Source organism: Peromyscus leucopus, chromosome 15 (genome assembly GCF_004664715.2).
Source record: "Peromyscus leucopus breed LL Stock chromosome 15, UCI_PerLeu_2.1, whole genome shotgun sequence".
NCBI lineage: Eukaryota > Metazoa > Chordata > Mammalia > Rodentia > Cricetidae > Peromyscus > Peromyscus leucopus.
Window position 1 is genome coordinate 24,326,707 of NC_051076.1, and position 24,000 is coordinate 24,350,706.

The 24,000-nt window shown below is 40.2% G+C and overlaps 1 protein-coding gene across 1 annotated transcript in view; it reads right to left on the reverse strand.

Annotated features, from left to right (window-relative positions):
* Nucleotides 1-24,000, reverse strand: part of Fmn2 (formin 2) — a 301,328-nt gene that overhangs the window by 195,196 nt on the left and 82,132 nt on the right. Inside the window, 4 exon segments of the mRNA XM_028865546.2 lie at nucleotides 7,352-7,496; nucleotides 9,639-9,999; nucleotides 10,002-10,096; nucleotides 10,098-11,158. Coding sequence (XP_028721379.1) covers nucleotides 7,352-7,496; nucleotides 9,639-9,999; nucleotides 10,002-10,096; nucleotides 10,098-11,158 — 1,662 coding nt within the window.

The window sequence follows — 24,000 nt, forward strand, 5'->3', positions numbered from 1 at the left end:
AGGAAACAGTATGAACGTCTGAAAACTATCAGCCAATGACCTGGTCCCAGATGTGCAAGTCTCAAGGAAGAAAACATAAGAAACATGATTGATGCACAAGTCTCAACACGTAAAACAAAAGAAAAATGATGTCAGGGTAGCATGATTCTTGCAAAAGTAAACAAATTCACAGTAACAGATTCCAGTAAGAATTATATACATGAAATCACAGACAAAGAATTCACAAGGATTGCAACAATGTTCAACAAAATCAAAAAGGACATGAATAAACTGGATTAAACCAAAGAAAATACAAATAAACCACTTAATATTAAAGAAGGCACTATGGAATATGAAAGATTAATCCAATGAAGAGGAGTACTATAAAAAAAAATCAAATCAAATTTTAAATATGAAAAACTCACACAACAACAACAACAACAACAAAACCCCCAAAACTCGGTGATAAACTTCACCAGTTTAGTAGATCAAGTAAAAGACAGAATGCCAGAGCTTGAAGATAAGGTGGGTAAATTGGAAAAAACGCAAACAGTGAGTATTTTAAAGAAACTAAATACATGAATAAGAACTTTCAGGATGTATCTTTAAATACTCGATCATTTTTTAATTCACATCAAAATAATTTAGAGTTTGCAAAAATCTGTCCATTGTTACCAGCATCCCTGCCTACAGGCAAAAGGTAGGAACCATCAAAACTGTAATTTTCAGAGAAGAAACAAAATCCTCATTTGCTTTGCAATTATTCAAAAATTCTGTTGCTGTCCATGGTTTTTTTAAAAAAAGGTACACTCTGCTATTATTAACATTATTATTAACATGGCATCAATGTCAACTCCAGGTCCAGTTTCTCAAAATTCAGTTCCCATACTCACATCTAAGAAGACAATTCTGAGTGAGAGAGAAATGAGCAGGAAATGTGGGGCTAGGGGAAGCAGGTAAGAACGGCCTATATTCATCTCCCTACAAGTCTCAGACAGCAGCACACAGGAGAGGCCTGCTTCAGTGTTGACTGATTTACTGTGTTTTAAAATGAGCTTCAAGGAAATCTTTTACTCTCTGACTCATTTGCAAAAGCCATACTTCAATTGTCTCTGCCTATCTAAACTAAATACATTCTTCAAGGGCCACTTCAGGTTGCATCTCTTCCACGCAGCCCAGTTAGAATCTGTTCAACTCCAGACCACCCACAATGCTTACCAGCTTCAGTATACACCATATAACCTGAGGAAGGACTCAAGTGTAGGGATCTGAATTATTTAGTAACTATCTCTAGAAACCTTTCTGCTCTCTCTAGCATTTTGAGGGATTTAACTGTTTCGTGCATTTTTTTTTTTTTTAGATAGTGCCTCCTATAGCCCAGGCTAGCCTCAAACTTGCTATTTAGCTAAAGATACCTTAAACTCCAGCTGCCTCTGCATCTATCTCCAAGTACTAGGATCACAGAGGTGAGCCACCCCATCCAACCACTCTGATATACTTGGCTTCTTTTCTCTGCTATACTTCCTGCTAAACTGGAGAGACTCTGCTGCCTTTGGGTCAAAGGGGGAAAAAAAGATGCAATTGTGAAAGTTGTACTGTCATTATTATCATCGAGGTTCAGCAGTGAGACTCAGAGCAGAGCCTACCCTGTGTTTACTAGGGTTCTGCGCAACAGTTACTCTAAACTGATGGTGAAAAAAGAAATTTCTCATCACCTGCCCCAAAGCCTAGCACTGATGTTCTATTCTATTCTACACTCTTTTAACCCTCATGGCTGCTCCATAAGGATAAACAATATATTAGCCATTAAAATCCAATGTCCTTTTGTTATATATCTAGCCTGCCAGAGTAGTAATACCATCACAGTATTATGGCTATAAATCGAAAAGAATTACCCTTGAGCATGATTAAAGGTTGTACAAGTAAGGTGCATTTTATCAAATATAATTTACCGGATGTAAAATATAGCAAGGTTAAGGATCATTAGCTAATTGTGCTTTCTTTTTATTACACTGCTAGTTTTTCATTTTAGACATTTATTTAGAAGTATATAAACATTTTTTGGCCTAAAGAAAACAAAAACTAGATGTTATTATTGTTTAATTCATTGAATTGATTGGGTATGCTGTACACATAGTTATAGGAACAGCATATTCAAAAAATAATAAATCTTTCAACATCTAAAACAAATCCAGATTCCACAAAAACCTATGTTTGTCTAATTATAGCTTTGTATTTTGATGTGGTTTCTTATGTAAATACATTCTAAGGCCTGCAGCTGGAATATATTATATTAAAAACACATGTTAAAAGTTACAAAGTACCACAGGCTGGAGACAGGGTTCAACAGCTAAGAGTGCTTGCTGCTTTTGCAAAGGACCTGAGATCAGTTCTCAGCACCCTTTTTGGGCAGTTCACAATTGCGCCAAGAGATCCGACACCCTTTTCTGGCCTCAGTACACACATAAGACGTGTACTACACAAACACACTAATACACATAAATAGAAATAAATCTTAAACGTTCCAAAGTACTAAGTGTTTATTATGGGCTCCCAAAGCAAATCTAAATAGTCACACTAAAGGATATTTGGTGTTTCCAAAACCATCTTAGGGTTTCAGTCTATAAGCCAAATGTATCGAAAACACCAAGGCACGGTAAGCCTATCCATCACCAACTACAATGAAATGGGATTTGAAAATCTAAAAATGGATGCTTCCTAGACACCCTTGTATACTTTCCATAGCAGTATTAGTGTCAGACAGTTTGAAAATGGAGAACACACATCTGCCAAATTCCTCAGCACAGCTGGAAGCAGGAGTTTAAGGGCAACTGTCATTTTGGGCAGCATCCTCAGAGGCTCTATATTAGCTGTATCCACACAGGGGCAGTGGAATGTAGGTGCTTCTTTTCCCATCATTACTGAGTGTTTCTAACATAAAAATTTCAGAGTTTAAGTGCTAATGTATAATGGCAAGACAGAATAGAAGACCAATTATCCAACCCCTTATCACAACTGTATCAAATGTGAATTTTAACATATCCATTCAATGTCTCCTCTTATCAAGACTAGTAGATTTTTTTCATTTTAACCACATTTCCAAAGGCTGAAACCACCAGGATATATTTAACCTTCATAAATAGTTTTGGAAGAACATTTTAATCTGATAAAGAGAAGAAATCCATGATAAGATTTATCAAAATAAGTGGTTACACATATACCAGCCAAATATGTAGACAATCACACAGATTCTTCTAATTCACTGGTTGCCCTCTGTGTGTACATTTACATTGTGGGCAGCATGTTCCCGTGAACTCTTCCTGAGCACAATTAGATGCTATCTGTTGAAGACATACTTTGGAGAGGCTTTTATGTGCTATAGAGTAAATACATAAATATAGATAGATAGATAGATAGATAGATAGATAGATAGATAGATAAATGAAAACACATCACCTACCACTGATGAAGTTAACCATAGTGGATATCTACCTCTATTCACTATTTGTATGCCAAAAATTGTCTTCCTTTGTACTACTTACAGAAGATTATGTGTCTATAAGCAGTACATCATCAATCAGATACATTTTCATTTAACTGAGAAAGTATCATGTTTCTGAACTTGTCAGGATCTGCTAGGATGTGAAAAAGTTTGTTTAAAGTGTTTCCACATATAATTATATAAGTCTAATTACCATTCATTAAATATTTAGAATAGAAGAATAAACACAAACTCATTTTTAAGTTTGGATAAGTCTCCATATATATGCAAAGGAGATATTATGCATCCATATTTATCATTTACTTAGGAAGAAAAAAGATACTGGAGAAAACAATGCCCTGTGTTGGAACTGTACTGTGCCCTGAGTAAGCTGGGGATATCATAGACTCCTTCTGATGCATCACTTCTTTGTACCATAAGCTAATGTCTATCTATCTCATGAGAGTGGGGGGAATGAATGAGATAATGGAAGAGAAGTGGTGAAAGCAGCAAGGTCACATGACAAATAGCCGGCCCAGTGTAACCTGGACTTTGCATGGCCACTGCTGTCTAGCCGCTATTTCACATTTCCCAAAAAATATATTTCCTCCTGATGTCACTGGATCCACAATAGACTGGAAGTTTCTGTTTTGATGCATTTTTTTATTACCAAAAGTTTTCTGAATTAAATTCTCTTATGTCCCTGATCCTCAACTCTGAATTTAATCTTTATTTAATGACAGGGAGTTACTGTTTATATTCATATATCATTGATCACCATCACAGAAGGGAAAAGGGCAGGCCAAATGTGTACTGGCTCCAAAACATTCTTCAAAATGGGGCCAGAGTCTAAGATGCTCTAACACAGGGACCAGACAAGTTGTTATTTCTAGATTTGCTTCTATTTTGCAAGAGATAAGGTTATGATTTGGAGTTAGATCAATATGCAATTTTGATGTCACATTGCACTCATTTATATCACTTGTTTATCAGCGATTCCGTCAGACTGTCACATGATCAACTCCTTTCACCTTCTTAGCTAACTTCCTGATGCACATTACTTCAAAACAGAGATAAGTAAAGAACATAGCCAGAATAAAGATGAAAACATGTTTCATGAGTGAAATACAAAATACTGTATTTTCAGGGTTTTTTTTTTTTAATTTCAGAGAGAATTTAGAAACAGAACATAAGAATTACTATTTGACGTGCTATCAGGAGAATCACTCTCTTTTGTAATATGCCAAAGGGCAGTGCACCCAGCAAAGAACCTTCTACTGTCACATAGGAAATGTCGAAATGTCCCCACGATGACAGTGGAGACATCTAAACATCTATTAGACACTAGCTCTTTTCACCAGGACCTCCCTTGCAAGAAGACAGATCACTGGAAAATCATTTTGTGATTTTTAAATATTTAAAGAAAAGCAGAACTTCTAGTTTCCATTGTGTATAAGAATTATTTCTTGAAATACCTCCATAGATGTAGGCCTTGGCATTAAAAGCTATTAATTTTATTGGGAATGAACCATGAGATAGCAAATGTCTTCACATACCACTAGAACACATTTCCTGTAAAAGACAATGTCCCTGTACACATCCTGAGAATAGAGTTTCCTTAAACAAAATCCAAAATTTCTCAAGGAAATAGGATGGAGATATTTTTCTTCCAGATGTATTCAAGCTAAATAAAATTAGTATAGTTTTTTTTTCTATATTTGTGGCAGACCACACACACACACACACACACACACACACACACACACACACAAAACAGAAAGAATTTTTGTCTCCTTAAAAATTGATTTGAACTCAATGCTAATATCAGGCCAAACTGCAAAGCTTATGAGGAGTCAGGATAGGGAGACTTTCAGAAAGCTTGTAGGGTCACTAACAGTGAATGTGAATTAGGATACTAGCAAAGCTCCCTACCTAGAGTTTACAAAATGTCTTGGTGATAGGGTGAGGTAATTCTGCTGGATTGGTGTTCAACACAGATGCAGCATTTACATGCAAAGAGGTCATCTCATGCCAACAATTTTAATTTAAAGTTTTGATGAGACATAGGTCATATTTCAGGAAGCCAGCAATAGAATACTATATCAAATACAGAAGTTCTACAATGTTGGACAACATATGAGCTATCTTTCTTATCTGAATCCCTTTAATGAAGCTTCTGGTATTGGGAGATGCAGAGGGAATGGTTTGTTTAGCTGAGTATCCAGTCTCTGGAGAAGAGAATTCCCATGTAACAGTCAAGCACCTTTTGGGTTACCCAGCTTTCCTCCATATTCTGCACTCTGCTCCAATTTTGCATGGACCACTTTCCATCTCTGGCATGGTCCATGAGAATAGATAAGATGGCCCAGCCCCATAATGCTCTATACAAATGTATTCTGGGAAGAGTCTTTAAAAATACATATCTGAATGCCGGGCGGTGGTGCCACACACCTTTAATCCCAGCACTTGGGAGGCAGAGGCAGGCAGATCTCTGTGAGTTCGAGGCCAGCCTGGTCTACAAAGCGAATTCCAGGAAAGGTGCAAAGCTACACAAAGAAACCCTGTCGGGGGGGGGGGCATATCTGAGAAAATGTGGATCCTTCCATTACCCTAGTAGTGTTACATTGGACTTATTATTGTGACAAATGTTTTTCTGGATTTTAATCTCTGTTTAAGAATATCTAGGGATATTTATAAGCCCTTCTCCCTCAACCAGCTGATCTGTTAATTTAATGGATACTTTTTGATATTTGCTAAATATTTATGCAATGTCTTATTTACTAGTGGCTGACCTATGGCTACTATAAATACAATAATACAATAAATAGTACTGAAAATCTCAGTAAATATTCAACATATTGTCTAGGTTTGTATCTTTATAAAATGCCTAGGGTTAGCCTGGCCACACAGTCAGCTATTGATTCCAGGAGTCTGGCTGTCCCATTCTAATTCATCCATCATCCCTAGATAGATTAGACAGTGTCCAATTTGTAAGTGTTATCTGCTTTAAAGTATCAATAGAAGTAATACAATGCCATATACTTGGTTGCAATTTCTACATCAGATGCAGAAAGTCAAGGACTTGACCTTGACTCAACCTTTGGCTGTCATTGATATTGAAACTGGGCCAGAAGAACACTGGGACACTGGCCTCATTTCTTCTCAGTGAGACTGATCCCTCCCCAGTTTCTTCTCGCACACTACTGCAAAATTACAAAATGTAGATATTCCCCTATTCCATGGTGATGGATTGTCACCAATAGCAAATGTCTACAGCTCACTATCATGGAGTCTTGCCAATTCCTGCTGCATGGCATCCTGGAGACTAAATTTAGATTATTTCATGACCAAGTCCAGTGGGTCTACCCATTCAAAATGTTCAGAAATGTGTTTCTTCAGACACCTGTTCTTTCTCCTTCTGATTCGTGTCACAAGCTAGATCAAAGGAGCTACCATGAAATAAATAGAAATGTTAGGAGGAGGCAGAATTTTCTTCCATATTTCAAGGACAGTACAGCTGGGTTTTAACAGCATTCACTGAAGCTATAATGCTAAGAACTAGACTTAATCCATGCTTGCCTCTTTGGGTGCATGTGAACACTCAGATGAACTTCAATCGAGAGAAACAACACCAACCAAGAAGAAGCAGTGGTGGAGGGTCTGGAAACAGGCGCGAGTGAACAAAATGACCAGGGCACTCTCTCTGGACAGTTTCAGCTGTTCTTCCTCAATGAATCTTACTTAACAATACATTCTAAAATCCCACCCCTTCCTTGCTATCTGTAGAAGATCCAAGGAGACACACCGAGTCCATAAACCATTTCAAAGCTTGTCTTCTAATTAAAGTTTACACAGAGGGCCCCTCCAATCGGAAAGTACAGGGATACTCACTTGTTTAGCCTTTGTCTTTGAGATTGTATCAGAAATGGGTTTCTTTTTTTCCTTTACAGCAGTTTTAGAGAATAATTCTTCAAATTCATGACAATCTATGGATGGCTCTTCGATCTTTTCCCAAATAAGTGAAGGGCTGGAATCTCTAAAATTAAGCAAAAGAACAATAAAATGGCCATCCAAAGTCCCATGTCAAGATGAGCAAAAACAAAGAGGATAAATAAAAGGAGGAGGGCAGGGAAACACAAGAAAAAAGATCCGGAAGAAAATGTTTTATCAACTTGACGAAGTGGTTAAAATGTCATCTATATGAATAACACATAAAATAAAATAATACAATAGAAGAGTGAATGAATAAGACATTTGTCCAGAAAATATTTTCTGGCATCCTTCCTCATCAAGTCACTCCATGAAACTAACAAAGCAAAGCCTCTCTCAGAATGGGCTAGAGGAGCAAGGAATGCTTGATTTCCTACATCCCAATTTGATTCAGCCTAGATGATTATTTGATGGTTAAAACAAAACAAAATAAAACCAAAAATCAAACACACAAACAACAACAAAAATCGTATCTCCAAGGCCAGGTAAGGTAACATACACCTTTAATTCCAACACAAGAGGTAGGAGAATCTCTCTGTGAATTCAAGGCCATCTTGGGCTGCACAGCAAATTCTAGGCCCAGGCAGGACTGCATTATGAGATCCCATCTCAAAAATCAATTAATTGATTAATTAATGCACACATAATGTGCATATATATGCATCCATGTACGGATGTATGTACGTACATATGTACGTATAGATGGATGGATGTACTATGTATGTATATTTATGGAGCTGGAGAGATGGCTCAGAAATTGAGCACTCTTACTGCTCTCCCAGATAATATGAGCTCAGTTCCCAGAACCCACATGAATGGGTTCCCAGCACCCACATGGGGCAACTAACAACCATCTGAAGCTCTAGCTCCAGATCTGACACTGTTTTGTAGCATCCTAGTGTACTTACACTGGTGTACTATACACACGTACATGTCAATAAAGAATAGAAAGAAATCAATCTTTATAAAGTACATATGTTCCTAAGAAAATGCTCTCTATATACACACCGCCACCCACCTGCCCACTGTATTTTCCTTCTCAATACCTCCATGCTTGTGTAGTGCCACTAAGAAAGAGTAAATGTCATTTATAAAAAGCAAAATAATGAGACAGAACATCAAGTCCTGGACCTGAAGAAAATGAGTTTGACTACAGTTTAAAATGATTCATCAATGTATCTAAGTGATAAGACACTCATGCAGAGAATAGACTGGAAAAAGGAGTCAGGGAACTTAGCATATCCTCTCCTAGATGGATTTAGTGAAGAAAAAAAATCAATACAAGATGTGCAAAGTAATGCTATTTATTCCTAAATGCATGCCACTTAGTTCAAATGTGTCAAGGAATTGTGATCAATTAGAATAAAAAGGGCCAATGGCATTTAAATTTGTGTTTTCCACCTTCTCCCCTGTATTTAATGACCAAGCCTCCGAGCATGGTCTTCCTCAGACTGGGGATCAGATTATGTGTGGACAAACAGTATGCGACCTGAACACTTGGTGAAAAAGTCTTAGTTCATGATGGTCATTGCCAACTATGACCACGTGAAATGGCCTTGTGTCTTTAGAAGTGTCAGGGCATTCCCACATTTGGATGTGTTTTGATGTGTGATGCTTCTCCAGAAAGACTTTGTATGAATAACACTGCATCATAATGCAAATCTGGACCCTTTAAAGGTGGAGAACTCTTCCTGGAAAGCTGGTTTGCCTATGGACTTGATTTACATTTTTTAAGCCGTGATCAGAAATAGAAATTTCAACAGTCAAAGCAGAGTGTAAACTAATGGCACAACAAATACACCTGCTTCTCTACCCTGCTTCTTTTACAGACAATCCTTGCTTTAGATGGTTTGAGTGTAGAAGGCAGTGAAATCCTCTAACTACAGGTAGAATCACTTATGTTAAGAAAAAATAAACCCCTTTATCCTTAAAAAAAAATTAACACTATAAATGGATATAATATACATCTCAGTTAGAGATGCACACGTAATTTTTTCAATCTTTGATACTACGGGACAAAAGTCTGCAATGTTCCATAAATTGCTTCAGAAAACAATTAAGTCAAAATCTTACAAAAGTTTTATAAGTGTACTTAAAATACATTAAATTATACTTCCCAGACAAAATTCTATAGCAAAGTGTCCCCTGGTGGGAACAAACTGCAGGGATAAGCTTGCTTTGGGGTTACCTTTTACTATGGAGTTGAATTCTTGTCCAATAGAGAGGCTTCATTGGTCGGCAAGGCTCAATTGGGGGCTTCCTAGCCCCTCTGTCCTGATTCATTCCCAATCCAAATAAGCCAGTTGGCAATGGAGGAAAAAGAAATCCACACACTTGTGGTGCTGGTAAAGTGCTACTCCCAACTTGTGAGGAGGGTGAAGGACCTGAGCCAGGCAACAGAGGAGGTGGAGGGATGCCTGCCCCAGGAGGAGGTGGGGCCGGAGGAACCCCCATACCTGGTAGAGGAGGAGGTGGAGGAATAGCAACTCCAGGAAGTGGAGGGGGAGGGGGAGGGGGTATGCCCACTCCAGGGAGTGGAGGGGGAGGGGTATGCCCACTCCAGGGAGGGGGGGGGGAGGGGGTATGCCCACTCCAGGGAGAGGAGGGGGAGGGGGTATGCCCACTCCAGGGAGTGGAGGGGAGGGGTATGCCCACTCCAGGGAGAGGAGGGGGAGGGGGTATGCCCACTCCAGGGAGAGGAGGGGGAGGGGGTATGCCCACTCCAGGGAGAGGAGGGGGAGGGGGTATGCCCACTCCAGGGAGAGGAGGGGGAGGGGGGATTCCCACTCCAGGAAGAGGAGGGGGAGGGGGGATTCCCACTCCAGGGAGAGGAGGGGGAGGGGGTATGCCCACTCCAGGGAGAGGAGGGGGAGGAGGTATTCCCACTCCAGGAGGAGGAGGGGGAGGAGGGGGTATTCCCAGTCCAGGAAGAGGAGGCGGTGGGGGAGGGGCTGGCAGCATTTCTATTCCCTGTAGACTGGTGGGTTGTGGGGCTGTTGTACTGGGCAGAGCAGGCACTGTTATGTCAGAGAGACAAGGAGGTGGGGAAATTGCCATGCCCAGGCCAGGCATGAAGCTGGAGGACTCTGTACAAGGCAGAGGTGGTGCAGGTGGGATATTACAGATGTTTCCAAAGGAGGAGCAAACAGAAGGCTCGTGGCCGGTTTCCAAGGCAGTCTGCAGAGAAGGGGGGGAGGGGTGTCCTTGACCTTCAGACCCAGCCAGAGGAGGAGGAGGAGGAGGTGAGGGTTGTGATGCACTCTGCAGGGCTGGTTGGGCATCAAGCTGGACTGATATTCTCCTTGGAGATACGATCAAAGAAATCTCTGAACAGAATTTTGTCTGAGGTCCGGTGGGTGGGGGTAGAACCACCGACTCTCCGCGTTCAGTGGCAGGTGGGCACGGGGGACCTTCTAGAGGTGTCTTCGGCGGCGGCAGTGTCAGGATCCCACCCTCTTCTGTAGGGGAAGTCTGTATTGATTTTGCCTCAAGAGTTCTCGCAGGTTGTGCGACCTTCCCGTGCAATCTGAGAGCATCCAGACCAACTTCTTCAGAGGCTGGGAATCCATTCTCAAGGCCTGGAAGGCTCAAGTCTAGGGCTGGATATTGCTTTTCTAGCTCAGCGATCTTTGTCCTGAGATCTTCAATGGTCTGCTCCAGTTGCTGAATTACAGTCGCCTGTCCTTCAGACTTCACATCGAAAACTTCCTGAGAGACAAGGACAGGCACAGTGAGTAAGAAAGTGAAAAAAAAATGCAACTATCTAAAGAAAAATGGAAAATTAAACAAAGCTGACTGTCTCTCCTAAAAGATCCTGTCACAGAAAGAGTCTATTGAAATTTCCATGTTGACCCTCTTGTCCACCATTGGATTTGAACATGGTTCACACATACTCCAATCGAATCCTAAGGTCCTTCTTCCTCTCATCTTCATAGAATGTCATTGAGGATGGACAACTGTGATGGTTAGCTTTATATGTCAACTTGTTACAAGAGAGAGTCACCTGGGAAGAAACTGGTACAGAGAAAGTATCTATATCAAGGCATGTCTGTGGGGCTGTCCTGAGTACCTTCATTGAAGTGAGATGCAAATATGCCCCCTGATGGGGCCCTGAATTGTAGATAAATGAAGAAAGCTAGCTGAGCAGAAGAAAGCCGGAGGCAGCACATGGAAGCATCCACTTAATTCTTTCTTGAGTGGGGATGTGTCCTGACTAGCTGCTTTAAGTTACTGTCTTGACTTCTCGGTGATGGACTGGAACCCAGAATTATAAGGCACATATCCTTTCCTCTGATGACTTGCTTTTGGTGAGGGGGTTTTATCACTGTAATATAAATAAAACTAGACTAGTACCCGATGTTAATATTCTGATCCTGCCCCTTGGGGCCACCCTGCATCCTGACATAAAAGCCTCTGCTTAAGGAAAAACTCTGCCCCTTCCTCTCTCTCTCTCCTTTTGCATCTCCTCCCAGGAGGTATGCATACCTCTCTCTCTCTCTCTCTCTCTCTCTCTCTCTCTCTCTCTCTCTCTCTCTCTCTGCCTCTTTATCTCTCTATTATAATAAACTCTCCACGTGGATGCAGTGTCTGGGTTGTGTATGACTGGCCATCCCTGCCATGCCCACATGGAGTGGGTCATCTGCCAGCCCTCCAGAGAATCTGCCCAGCATGTTTCCCTGCATGAAAGGAATACCCTGGTATGTGTGTGTGTGGGGGGGGTAATAATAAATCATAATACCCAAGAACAGGGAAGAATATTCTACAAGACAAATGTTTGCCTTCCTGACTGTGAATTGATGCTACTGGGTGTTTTCTAGAGACTTTGGAAGTAATTCTGAATTTTAAAGGCAATCACTAACTTTTAAAAGTGGTCAAAAGTAAGATTATGTGAAGTACTATTGACACAATAAAACCATGGGTATAGACATTGTAAATGTATGTCATAATCCTGATATCACGTTCACTCTAATTTTAATATTTTACTCAAAGCATTTCAGTAAGTATTCACTGATAGTTCTGCAGAACTTATAAGAATAGACACTTTAAATGGGCAAAATTTTGAGGGTTGCGTATGTTTTATGTAAACTTAGGCACACACACACAAACCCTTACATCATTAGTTTTCAACAACATTCACACAAAAGACCAAAGTGTTAATATACGAAAATGGTGTCATATATTGTTTAAGTAGTCCATGGTAAAAGAAATCTCTATTATAGACAGTCTTGTTTCCCATTTGACCAATGTAACAATTCCCATACTATAACTATGATGCTAATAAACATAAGTAACCAAGACACAAAACTTTACCACTCAAGCTCATCTTAACAAGTTTTTGATCATTCAGTTTTTTCTTATGACACTGAATTACTTAAATGTGTAGATTATCCCCCATTTTCCTGGCACACTAGTAAAAGTTTTGATATATTGATCGGTATTTCTCAAGTTATCTTAGTATATAACTAGAGTTCTGATTTTTCCACCAAGAGTTATAAAAAAGGTTCCTTTAGGGCCAGTGGGATGGTTCAGCAAGGAAAGGCACTCATCACCAAGTCTGACAACCTGAGTTTGGTCCCCAGAACCTGCATGCTGGAAGAGGGGAACCTACTCCTGACAGTTGTCCTCTGCCCTCCACACGCACACTGTGACTTTCATGTGCCCCTACACACAAAATAAACAAATAAATGAAAAAGTGAAAATGTGAGTTCAATGATGAATGAAATGCAGGAAATAAATTACAGAAGAGAGTTCCTAAATCCAATTCTTAAGTCATATCAATGAAGCTAATTCATTTCCATCAACAATTTAAATACAATAAAACTAGTATGAAATTATAGGACAACTAGAAAAATAAAGTGAAAGGGGAAAATGATTGTGCCATAAAGGCCTCACACTGAAACAGCTATTACGGTCCTTCCAACAAAGATTTACATCCCCACATTCACAGACCATCTCCTCAAAACACACACCGAAGCCAAGTGACGGTAGGAGTTAGAGTAGCAGCAACAGGGAATATTTGGAGATTTTAAAATTCTAATTACAAAGCCAGTCAGCAAAAGGTAAACAGCAAACAAACAAATCATATTGCACATGATAACGGGTACCAGACAAAGACAGTTGTAAGGGTTCCCCTCGATATGACCACAGCCACCTTGTGTCATAACATCAATGACTACTACTAAATAACCCCCATCAGCCTTCCCGCAATACTTTCCCAGAACATTGGAGTGGTATGTGGAGCTTTATGGCTGGGCCCTTGTGCCAGGAATGCCCCTGACATTGATATTAGTGTGAAATAAACCAGGTGTGCTCTGACTTGGATGAAGCCACTTCTGACTGCACCAACATATACAACTTTCCTTCTGACTGTAATCGAGGGGATTTGTGGCTCTCGCTGCTGCCCAGGCCCACACTTCTGAGTAAGTATCTAATAAATTGTGATCCTCAAGCTGTCTTCCTTCTTTAACACCACAGCATCCTGGGGCCAATTCTCAGACTGGGACTGGACTGCTCAGAACAATCTCTTGAGTGAAATCCACTCTTGACAATGTTTTAACTATTGGCTCACCCAACTAAAAGCTTCCTTCTTCTGTTTTATAGAAATGGAAAGGCTATGATATTTACAGATTCCCTTGTAGCTAGGCTTAACCTATTAGATGAAGTTATGGAGAGGTTTAGAAGTGTGAGGATTTGAAAACCTGAAGTTCCTCAAGAACAAGATTACAATTTGTACTCTAATTTGTGACTGTCACCCCCAAAGGTGTCAGATTTCCAGGTAGATTAAGAATCAAAAGCTGAAATATGCACCATAGAGAACATCCTTCAAACTTTCCCATTGCTCCATTAAAACTTCTTATTAAAATATCTTATTAAGTGGCAATGTCTCTTGTGTACAAGTCATTTAACAACAAAGCCTAATTGGTAGAAAATATACCAATATTTCAGATTTAGTTATATGGGGGGTAGGTAGTGTTCTGTTCCAAAAGACCAAAATTTAAAAGCTAAGTGACCATATCATTTACTAGATTGGGGCTAGGCCTCAGTGGTAGACTACTTGCTGAGCATGCATAAAGCCTTAGCCTTAAACCATATAATGAAGGGAAGGAGAGAAGATAAAAACAGTTTCATCATAACAGGGAGGTATATAAATTTTATATTTAAAAATATTTTTTAATAAAAACTTTTAGGTAAATACATGATCCCAGGATACATAATTCCAATGTTCCATCTTCACTTTTTCTGATACTAAGAGATATAGCTTCTGAAAGATGGGTGATTTCTCCTCACATGGCATTTGTATTGTGTGGCTTAAAACATTATGAGATCATTGATAAACTAATCCTGGCAGAGAGCCTATTCTAATTATATTAAAATTACAGTTTTGAGCACAGGAGGTCGTGAGAGATGCTTAGTGAGAAAAGGGGAGGACTTGAGGCTGAGCCAAATACTGTATTAAATTTACTCATTTATTTTATTTATTTGATGGTACGAGGAACTGAACCTAGGGCCTCATACATGCTATCCCACTGAGATCTACAATCAGCCCTTGCTAGATTTGTCTTTCATTATGAGGCAGGGTCTCACTATGTTTCCCAGACTGACTATGAATCTCTGCTGCAATCCAGACAGTCTTTAAATTTGTAATCCCCCTGCTTCAGCCTTTGAGTAGCTGAGATTCCAGGCCTGTAACACCAGGCCTACCTATATACACATTCAATTTACTAACATGTATTTTTCATGTCTTTCATTTGTTTTTTTAAGACACTTAAATCGTTTTTAAAAAGCTAAGAAAATAAGGAACTGATAATATAGAAATACACACATTCTCTAAGCTTCAAAGATTTTCAAGTATGTAACATAGTAAGAAGTAGAACAAAGATATGGCAGAGGAAACAGTAATAGGGGAATAAAATTCCAAAACTAAATCTCTAACTAACATGGTAGTTAGCTGTGTGGGGCCAGGAAGTGCAGAGTTAAGGAATTCTTGAAGGTATTAATAATCACACTACAAAGACAAGAGATGGAATGTTTTTACAGGGAACTTTTTTTTTTCATACAGATAAGTTTATAGACAAAGAAAAAGGAAGAAAAGTTGGGATGAGAGACATTCCTACTTTTTACATTATTTCTACTTCAGAAGAATAAAAAGATAAAAAAAAAAAAATTCCCAGAATTTGCATTTCCTTTCTGATGATCTTTAACTCAGCCCGTGAAATATTGGAAAGTACAATCCCCCTTTTTCATCTAGAAAGCAGAGTAGATATGTTCATCTCAAACCTTAACTGACTACCGTGTAACCTAAGAAAGACCAGCCACCCAGACACTGTTACAGAGTAGCCAAATGTATATAAGATTTTCAGATCTCAACTTAGCTAAGAGTCATCAAGGAATCTTATCTGGCCTTCCTTATCCAGGACAATCAGTCAAGGGCTGGCTGGCTCCTGCTGAGTACTCCCAGCATCCATGACAACAGTTCCTGTTGTGTTCTCAAAGAAGGCTGTGTTGCTTGTCAACTGTAGCAGTTGATTTCTCTATGGGTTATCTTCTTTTTTTTTTTAAGGACTTTATATGGTAAATATAGGTCATTATCAAGAAAAAGGGCTGGCTATCTTCTGGCCATGTAAGCAAACATTACATGCCCAAGACCCACATGAAGTGAAGATCTGCAGGGCCCACCCACTGACAAAGCCACAACCTAATCTCCAAGAGACTGCTAGGCACTCTGTGGTCCACAAAAAGCCCTCAAGTTTGGAGCCTGTTACCCTGTGTCCAGTGCCTGGAACTTAAGGGTACAGCTAGAGGATATATCTGATTCTCAAGGGACTTGACATTGAAGAAATGCACTTTGTTATCTTAGACTTCTTCACAAAAATGCTCTTAGCATTTCCAGAATTGTGCAATAGTTTATCCAGTGCTCATGGTGATAGCTATAAAAAGTTACATCACTCTTTAAAAGGAAGGGCAAAGTATAGTTGTGGCAGTTTTATAAAAAAATCTATGTAACAGATATATGTGTGTGTGTGTGTGTGTGTGTGTGTGTGTGTGTGTGTGTGTGTGTATATGCATATATATGCACTTGTAGACACATTAAGATGTGGTGATATATTGTGTACCCTAATAAACCTGCCTGAGGATCAGAGGACAGAGCCAGCCACTAGATTAGACATAGAGGTCAGGCAGTGGTGGCACCTACCTTTAATCCCAGCACTTGAGATCACGTGTTCATCAAAAACATGCCTTTGCTTGGGAAGCACACACACCTTTAATCCCAGGAAGTGATATAGTAGGGGAGAGAAAGGTATATAAGGTGTGAAGAAACAAGAACTCACTGTCTCTAGACTGAGGATTTCGTAGAGGGAAGACCTAGCGGCTGGCTGTTCTGTTTCTCTGATCTTCAGGCAAATTTATTAGGGTACACAATATTGATATAAACCTGACTTAAACCATATAAAAAGCAATGCATTTATATATTACCAATTTTGAGATTATCTGTGTTCAGAAATATTGTTTCAAATCCCTAGATCATCAAGAGCAGGAGAAGCTGCCCTCCTATTTGGCTGAACAATTCTATGCAATCACATAGCCAAATTTTTTCTTTTCCTGTATAATCTTAAACGTGGGTGGTGATGGCTAGTTCTTATAAATTGTTTGACCACTTGAATATCACAAAATACAAAGTGCCATTGAAAGAATAAAATGTTCATCAAAAACATGTTCCCAAGTGCAAGATTATCCGATTCCCAGAAAAGAACCCATTACAGTAACATTAAGGTTACAACTGTCAGAGAAGAAGCCAAGATACACTCAAGCAAGCTCTTGCTGAAAAGCTAATGGGCTCATCTTTAAAACTTTATTATGTTATGAAAGCAGGGTGCTTTCAGAGCCTAGAATATAAAAACTGCTCACTGGTAAGTTAATACTAAATTGATTTTGTAAACGTTGACATGAGACACGTAATTCATTGTCTACCTCACTCAGATTTGCAAGTTCTGTTAATTTTAGGTCACTTTACTGACAAATGAGGACCCTACACACATCTACACAAGAAAGCTTACTATTCAATGAAAATATAAATTCTATTTCTCATATTTTGAATTCTAAAATACCCTATGGTTTTGAAACAAGCCAATGACATTCCAAAAATAACCTAAGTATGCTAGACAGGATCCCATTGAAAGTAAATCCAGACTTTAAACAGGTGTAATTACTTATAAAAAAATTTTTTTTTAATTTCAAATTTTAGGGGTAATTTCAAGAAAGGGGGGAAAATGCTAGGGCATATGAGAAATTGTAAATAACTTATCTAGGGTTATTTAAAGTGGAACTTATTACAGAAAACAAGAGCTTCACAGAGTTCTAACAGCATTTATTGGGGGGAGGGGAAGATGCTTATGGAGGCCAGAGCAGAATGTTGGATGTCTTCCTCTATTATTTTCTGTATTACTCACTTAAGACAAGATCGCTCAATGAACCTGGAGCTCACCATTTTTTCAGCTAGACTGGTGGTCTTCAAGCCCCTGCAATCAACCTCTCTCTGCCCACCCTCACCCTCATAGTACTGGGTTTATGAGTACATACAGCCAGCCACACACAGCTTTTTATATGGGTGATGAGTTTCAAAACTTGGGTCTTTAATCTGTGTAGGAGTGTTCCTCCACTGAGGCATCTCCCTGGCCCCACCAATTTTTATAATAAAATGAATAATGCATTGTTGAAAATTATTATGTGCTTGGCCCAAAATGAATCTGGTAAAGTCTCTTGTCCATAAATGAGACATGTGATATGCATTGTGGGGAGATAAGTTAGAAATGATAACTGGCTAACAGGCCATATTACATTTAGCATAACAGATCATCAACAGATTGATGTAAAGAATACAGGAATCATTGGTAAGGAACCCTGGTAGAAGTAATAATATATTTGGGAAAGAGTCAAGAGAACAAGACGTCAACAAAAGAGAGGTATCTGCTACTTTCACTGTCCTGCCTTTGGAGTTTCTATCCTGCTACTAAGTTAATGTTCTGGCAGGCTGCTGGACCATACTCTGAGAGTACACAGCTACCTTTACTTAGACAGTCCCCGGAAGAAAAGCCCTATAATTGGTGTGCCATCTACTAAGCACTTGCTTCCCTTGCGCTAACACCCAGCTACTGTCAAATGCCATAAAAATAAAGCTTAGGGGAAATCAGATACAATGGATAAGATTATCAGTTCATGGTACAGTGTTCCTCAGACCGTGCCATGCTAAGGGAATTGCTCTCCCAGTGCTGCTCATGTCCTTATTGTAAACACTGTGGCCTTAACCCTGCCTGTGACAAGTACTCAAGACTCCTACTCATGTCTTTCTTCATAAAATCCTCTCCTCTCTTGGCTATTTCAGATTCCACCTTCTCTAGTCCCCTCTCTGTTTGTTTGGTTTTTTATTTTTTTCATTTTTTTGTTTCATTTTATTTATTGTTTGTTCACTTTTTTTTTCCCCTTGGTAGGAGTTAGAATAGGGATTTTATCTTTGGGCAACTTAGTTGGCTGCATATACTCAAATCATTTTTCTAAACCCCCAGTCTCTCCTGTCCAGTGATGACTTCTAGTGTTTCCTTTTCATCGCTGGTTCACTTCCGTCTTGTGACAGCTTAGCTGTTATTATTTGATCACCCAGCCTTTGTCCTTAAAACTAAACTGTATCTTATCCTCCAACAAAATAGCAAGTCCTAAGAGCTTTGAACTCCTGTTAATGGCTGAGCCACTGTCTCTTACAAGGAATGCTCCTAAGAATCACAAGGGGCTTGTTAAACCATGGCCTCCTGTCCCCATCCCTAGGGTTAGCAATTCCATCAGGTGGCATTTCTAATTAGTTCCCCATTGATGCTACCTTTGCTGAGACTAATTTGCACCCAGCACAGTTACCACCGTCACCACCTGGGTCATTGGTTATCATTTCTGTTGCATTACATAAAGTCTTAGCTGAGAGACTCTCAGCAACTTGGAACTGCACTCCTGATTGGTCCTACTGTTGTTCCTCTCCAGATCAATTCCAGGTTCCTTTGCCAGGCACTTTATTTCCTTCTTGGAGACATTTGGCCTCTGCTTGCTGAGAACATGTTAATTTCTCACAAGGCTCATAAGGTCTTTAATGACCTGTATGATGAAGGTAGCCCATGTCACGGTTCAGATACGAATCTCCCTCATCCTGAAAGGGTCATGTGGGGAGTGTGTGGTCTCTAACTCATAGGGCTATTGAAGAGTGATTGGGTTATGAGGGTGCCAACTTCGTCAAAGTCTTAATTGATTAAAGAGCTCCTAGCTTTAGGAAGCTGAGTTTGGTTGGAGGAAGTAGGTCACTGTGTGATTCTGAAGGCAGTCTCCCATCCCTCAGCTAGTCTGTTTGGTAGGCTTGATCTCCTGTCCCCCGTGAGGGGAGCCACTTTGCTCCACTGAACATTGTTCCCCTGTGATGTTCTGTCTCACCAAGCCTGGGCCTAGAAGCAAAACAGACCAAGACGGTGGCCTACAGCCTGAAACCACAGGCCAACACAGGCCTGCCCTCCTGTAAACTGTGACAAACACTCCACTGGCCTACTGCAGAGGGGTACTCTGAGGATTAACTACAATACAATCAACCTGCGTTCTTCAAACTTGTCATAAGCAAAGACCCTGAAAACCCTCAATTAATCAATGCTGAGGCACAGCTCTTCAGGAAAATACAGGGTTGGATTCCAGCAAGCCTCAGGTCACATTTTGTCACATGATCCATGTGTAATCTTTTTTTCCTTTTTAAGCATGTGTCCCTGTTGAAAGCTGTCTTATTTAAGACCTATTGTTGATTCACTAACACTGAACTGATGGCCCATGAAACTCTAGCTCCTGCTGGAACAAAGCCCAACATGTAGTCTTTCCACTAGGTCCACCAAGGCCTTCTGACACTTGGGAACATCGACAACATTTTAACACTAAGTGTCAAGCCATTTCAAACAGTGGAATTACCAAGGAAATACCACAAAAATGTGAAAGGCAGGGCACTTAATAGACCATGCAAAGCATGCTTGTTTACAGACATCCCTTTGTTCAAACTTACCTGGGAAAACACACAGTTCAGAGAGCAGAATTTTTTATCACACTGTGCAAGGTTGCAAATGACCAGAAATGTACCAAAGAAGCATAAGCACCACAATCAGTTTTAACCAAAAGGTGAGTTTGCAAATATACAATCCATGAATAATGAGGAGTGGTGTATCTCAATGGTGTGGCATTTGCCACCATGTACAAAAGATCCTGAGTTCCATCCTCAACATTAACAGAAAATAAAACACAAATAGAAAGTATTGCTCTGACACAATAACAACTAACAATCTGTGTTGATTATGTGCCTTAAGCTCTTCAAATCATCTTCCACAAATTAATATGCTTAAAACCTTCAAAGCCCCTCAGATAGGAAAGATTCATACGCCCATTTTACAGGTGAGGAAACTAAGACACTGAATAAAATACTTCTCTCTGAGGAGAGTAACAGACGCTGTACTCACTTCAATAGCTAACATTTCATTAGCAGTTTGACTTAAGGTCTGTTATGGTTATGACACAAGTCATGAGCAGGAAATGTTACCCCCAAAGTAATTAAAACAAAAAAACCTCAAGAAATGGCCTTTGGAGGTGAGTTTCTTTGGGATTAGATAGGACTTGGTGATGTCACTAGGGTAATGACTTTGTGAAAAGAAGAGCCATCTAGGCTCGGAGTTTTGGTCTCTCACCATGCATTACTGTTCCCTGCTATCTTATAAGGAGAAGGCCCTTGAGACATGCCAGTGCTACCCTCTAGGACATTCTAACCTCCATCCCTGTGAACTAAATAAACCTCCAACATTTCTACATTACCCAACCCCTGACCTTCAGTTTTCTGAAGCAAGGGGAAACAAACAAAAACAAGGTCTAACAAAGATCCTTTCTTGACCAAACTGTAACCAGCTTCCTCTGTGGCTTCAAACCTTGTTTTTAAAACACTTGAGCAAACGCCAATATTTCTCAAGGCCACATCCTTAGAATGACTGTATGCTCTCGCTTAAATGCAACTGTGTGAGAAAACACAAGATTGCCAACGCCTTTTATCTGTTTCAGTGGCAGCTAAAGATAAGGCCGCCGTCTCTTCAACTCTGAGATGGGACAGAATCTCAGCTTCTGTCATTGCCAGCTCACAGACACAACTGACCTTAGCTGTTATGAGGAACTTACGCTCAGTAAAAAGCCATTGTCGTGTTCACTGTCTGACTCTCCCAAGCCTTTTCTCATTCCCTTTTAAACATTCATCTCTGTCCAATGCAAAGCTGACCAGTTCACAGCAGAACTTCACCCCACTGCAGCAGTAACCATGGATTAAAATCTGTCTGTAGTATCATAGTCGGTGTCTGCCTTTGCTTCATTCTGACAGTTCTCCACCTTATACTAGAAACCTGGGATTTGTGCTCAGGAAATCTGCTCCACAGCCCATGATCCTCTGCAAGTGAATTGTCTACAAGTGCCTGAGACATGCCCTTTGTTCTTTCTCATCCGTATGGTCATCATCTATCTATTCATTCATCAAACATTTCTCTGGGTTCTCTCCATCTGCCAGGCTCTGTGCTAGATACTGGAGAGACAAAGCAAAGCACTATTATAGCATTATCCTTAAGGGTCTCGATCCCTGTGCTTAAATCCAAGTGATTCTAGACAGAGGCATGGGCACAGTGGCTACAGTGTAAAGACTCCAAAAGGCCTCTGGAGAATGAGGCTTTTCACAGTGTCTAAGAGGAAGTCAAGATGAAATCATGTCCATTTTATAACAGGGCATATGAGAACAGACAAGAGACATGCAAGGGCAGATACAACGGATAGTGGCGTCATCACGAAACGATGCTTTCCCCCTAGACCAAGCTGGATCTGTAGGGAAGACAGTGAGAGAAGACCAAGGCAGCCACGGTCAGAGGGGGACCCTGTATGTCAAACTCACAGGCCTGAGACCTTTTAGAGACACAACGAGCAGTCCTTGAATAAGTCGAAGCAGATATCAGGGGTAAACAGATTTGTGTTTTCAGGAAGATAACTCTGGGGCCACGTACAGGAAGAGATTAGAAGGGGTCAAAACTGGAAGTAAGGAGATTCGGGAGGACACTATGGATCCAGATACCAGTGGGCCCTGGGCTCAATCACTGTCCAGTCCATGCAGTGGACCAAGTTTCCATAGGAGGAGAGAGTCAAGCCAACAGGACAGTGCCACCCGGATGCCAAGTTGACTTCCTCTGCTTTCTTCTCCCGTATGGAATACTCTTCTTTCCATACTCATGCAAATTAGGTTGATGAAGAAATCACCTTCCTCAGAAACTATTCTTCATTACAGTTTCTCCACAACCTTTTTATTTCTCTAATTTCTCCAGTATTCTACAACATACGTTAAATACCTTGGCAGTTACACTGTATCTTGTAAGTTGATTTATAGATATATGGAGAAGATACGGCCCTATAACTAAACTGACTGCTTCTTCGTTTTTGTTTCATAGTTTTGTTAAGTTCCTTTAAAATACATATTATTTTTATTTTTTGAAATTGAAATGCAACCGCCACTTTATTAAACCAGCATAATTTCTAACTACATTCTAAATATTTGTCCTTATAGACCCACAGATAAGTACAGGTCTCACCCCTCATTCAAGAAACATCTCCTCACAACAGATGGAAATCATTACAGAAAAACCACAGCCAATCAAATGCAGAGAGCAAGTGACTTAGCGGTGCCCGGCACCAACTGAAATGCCTATAACCCAGCTCCTGCAGCTAAGGCTCGAGGACCACGGCAGAAGAGGGGCCAGAAAGGTTAGGAGAGCCAGAGGATCCGGAAGTTTAGGTGAGAATTCATCTCCTAGAAATATCAGAGAAGACACACCCACACGGTCTCATCATCAACATGGCCACCTAAACAAGACCTGAGCAAGACCAATAGACATGCTAACATGAAAGGGCCCTGCGGTCTTAAGTCTTCACATCTTCCCTGTCTCCTGTAAGCATCCTAGTACACAGCAGGTCAGAAGATGTATGATCATGGGAAAGTATCCTTTCATAAGCAAGGGAGTCTCCTCAGTGAATCCCATCAGATTCACTTCCTGAATGTTGTACCCTTCTCCCCTTGACAATGTTGTGTGGCATGAACTGATTGTACACCATCTAAAACTCAATAGAACAAGCTGTTAGTTTCATTGTATCTCTAAGCCCTCGCCACTCTGGAGTAAAACAAAAATACTGTGTGGCATCCATTTCTTTCCCACCATGCTAAACACACACTCTTACTGCTTCCCAGAGGTTAACTGCTTTTCATTTTTAAAACCAATACAAGAGCTGGGCCTGGTGGCATACACCTTTAATCCCAGCACTTGTGGGAAAGGGGGCAGTGGCAAGGGGGTCACTATGGGTTTGAGGCCAGCCTGATCTACAGAGTGAGTTCGGGGCTAGACAGAGGTACACAGTGAGACCCTGCCTCAAAGCAATGACAAAAACCTGAAACGAGACTCTCTCCTCCTTTTTTGGATGCT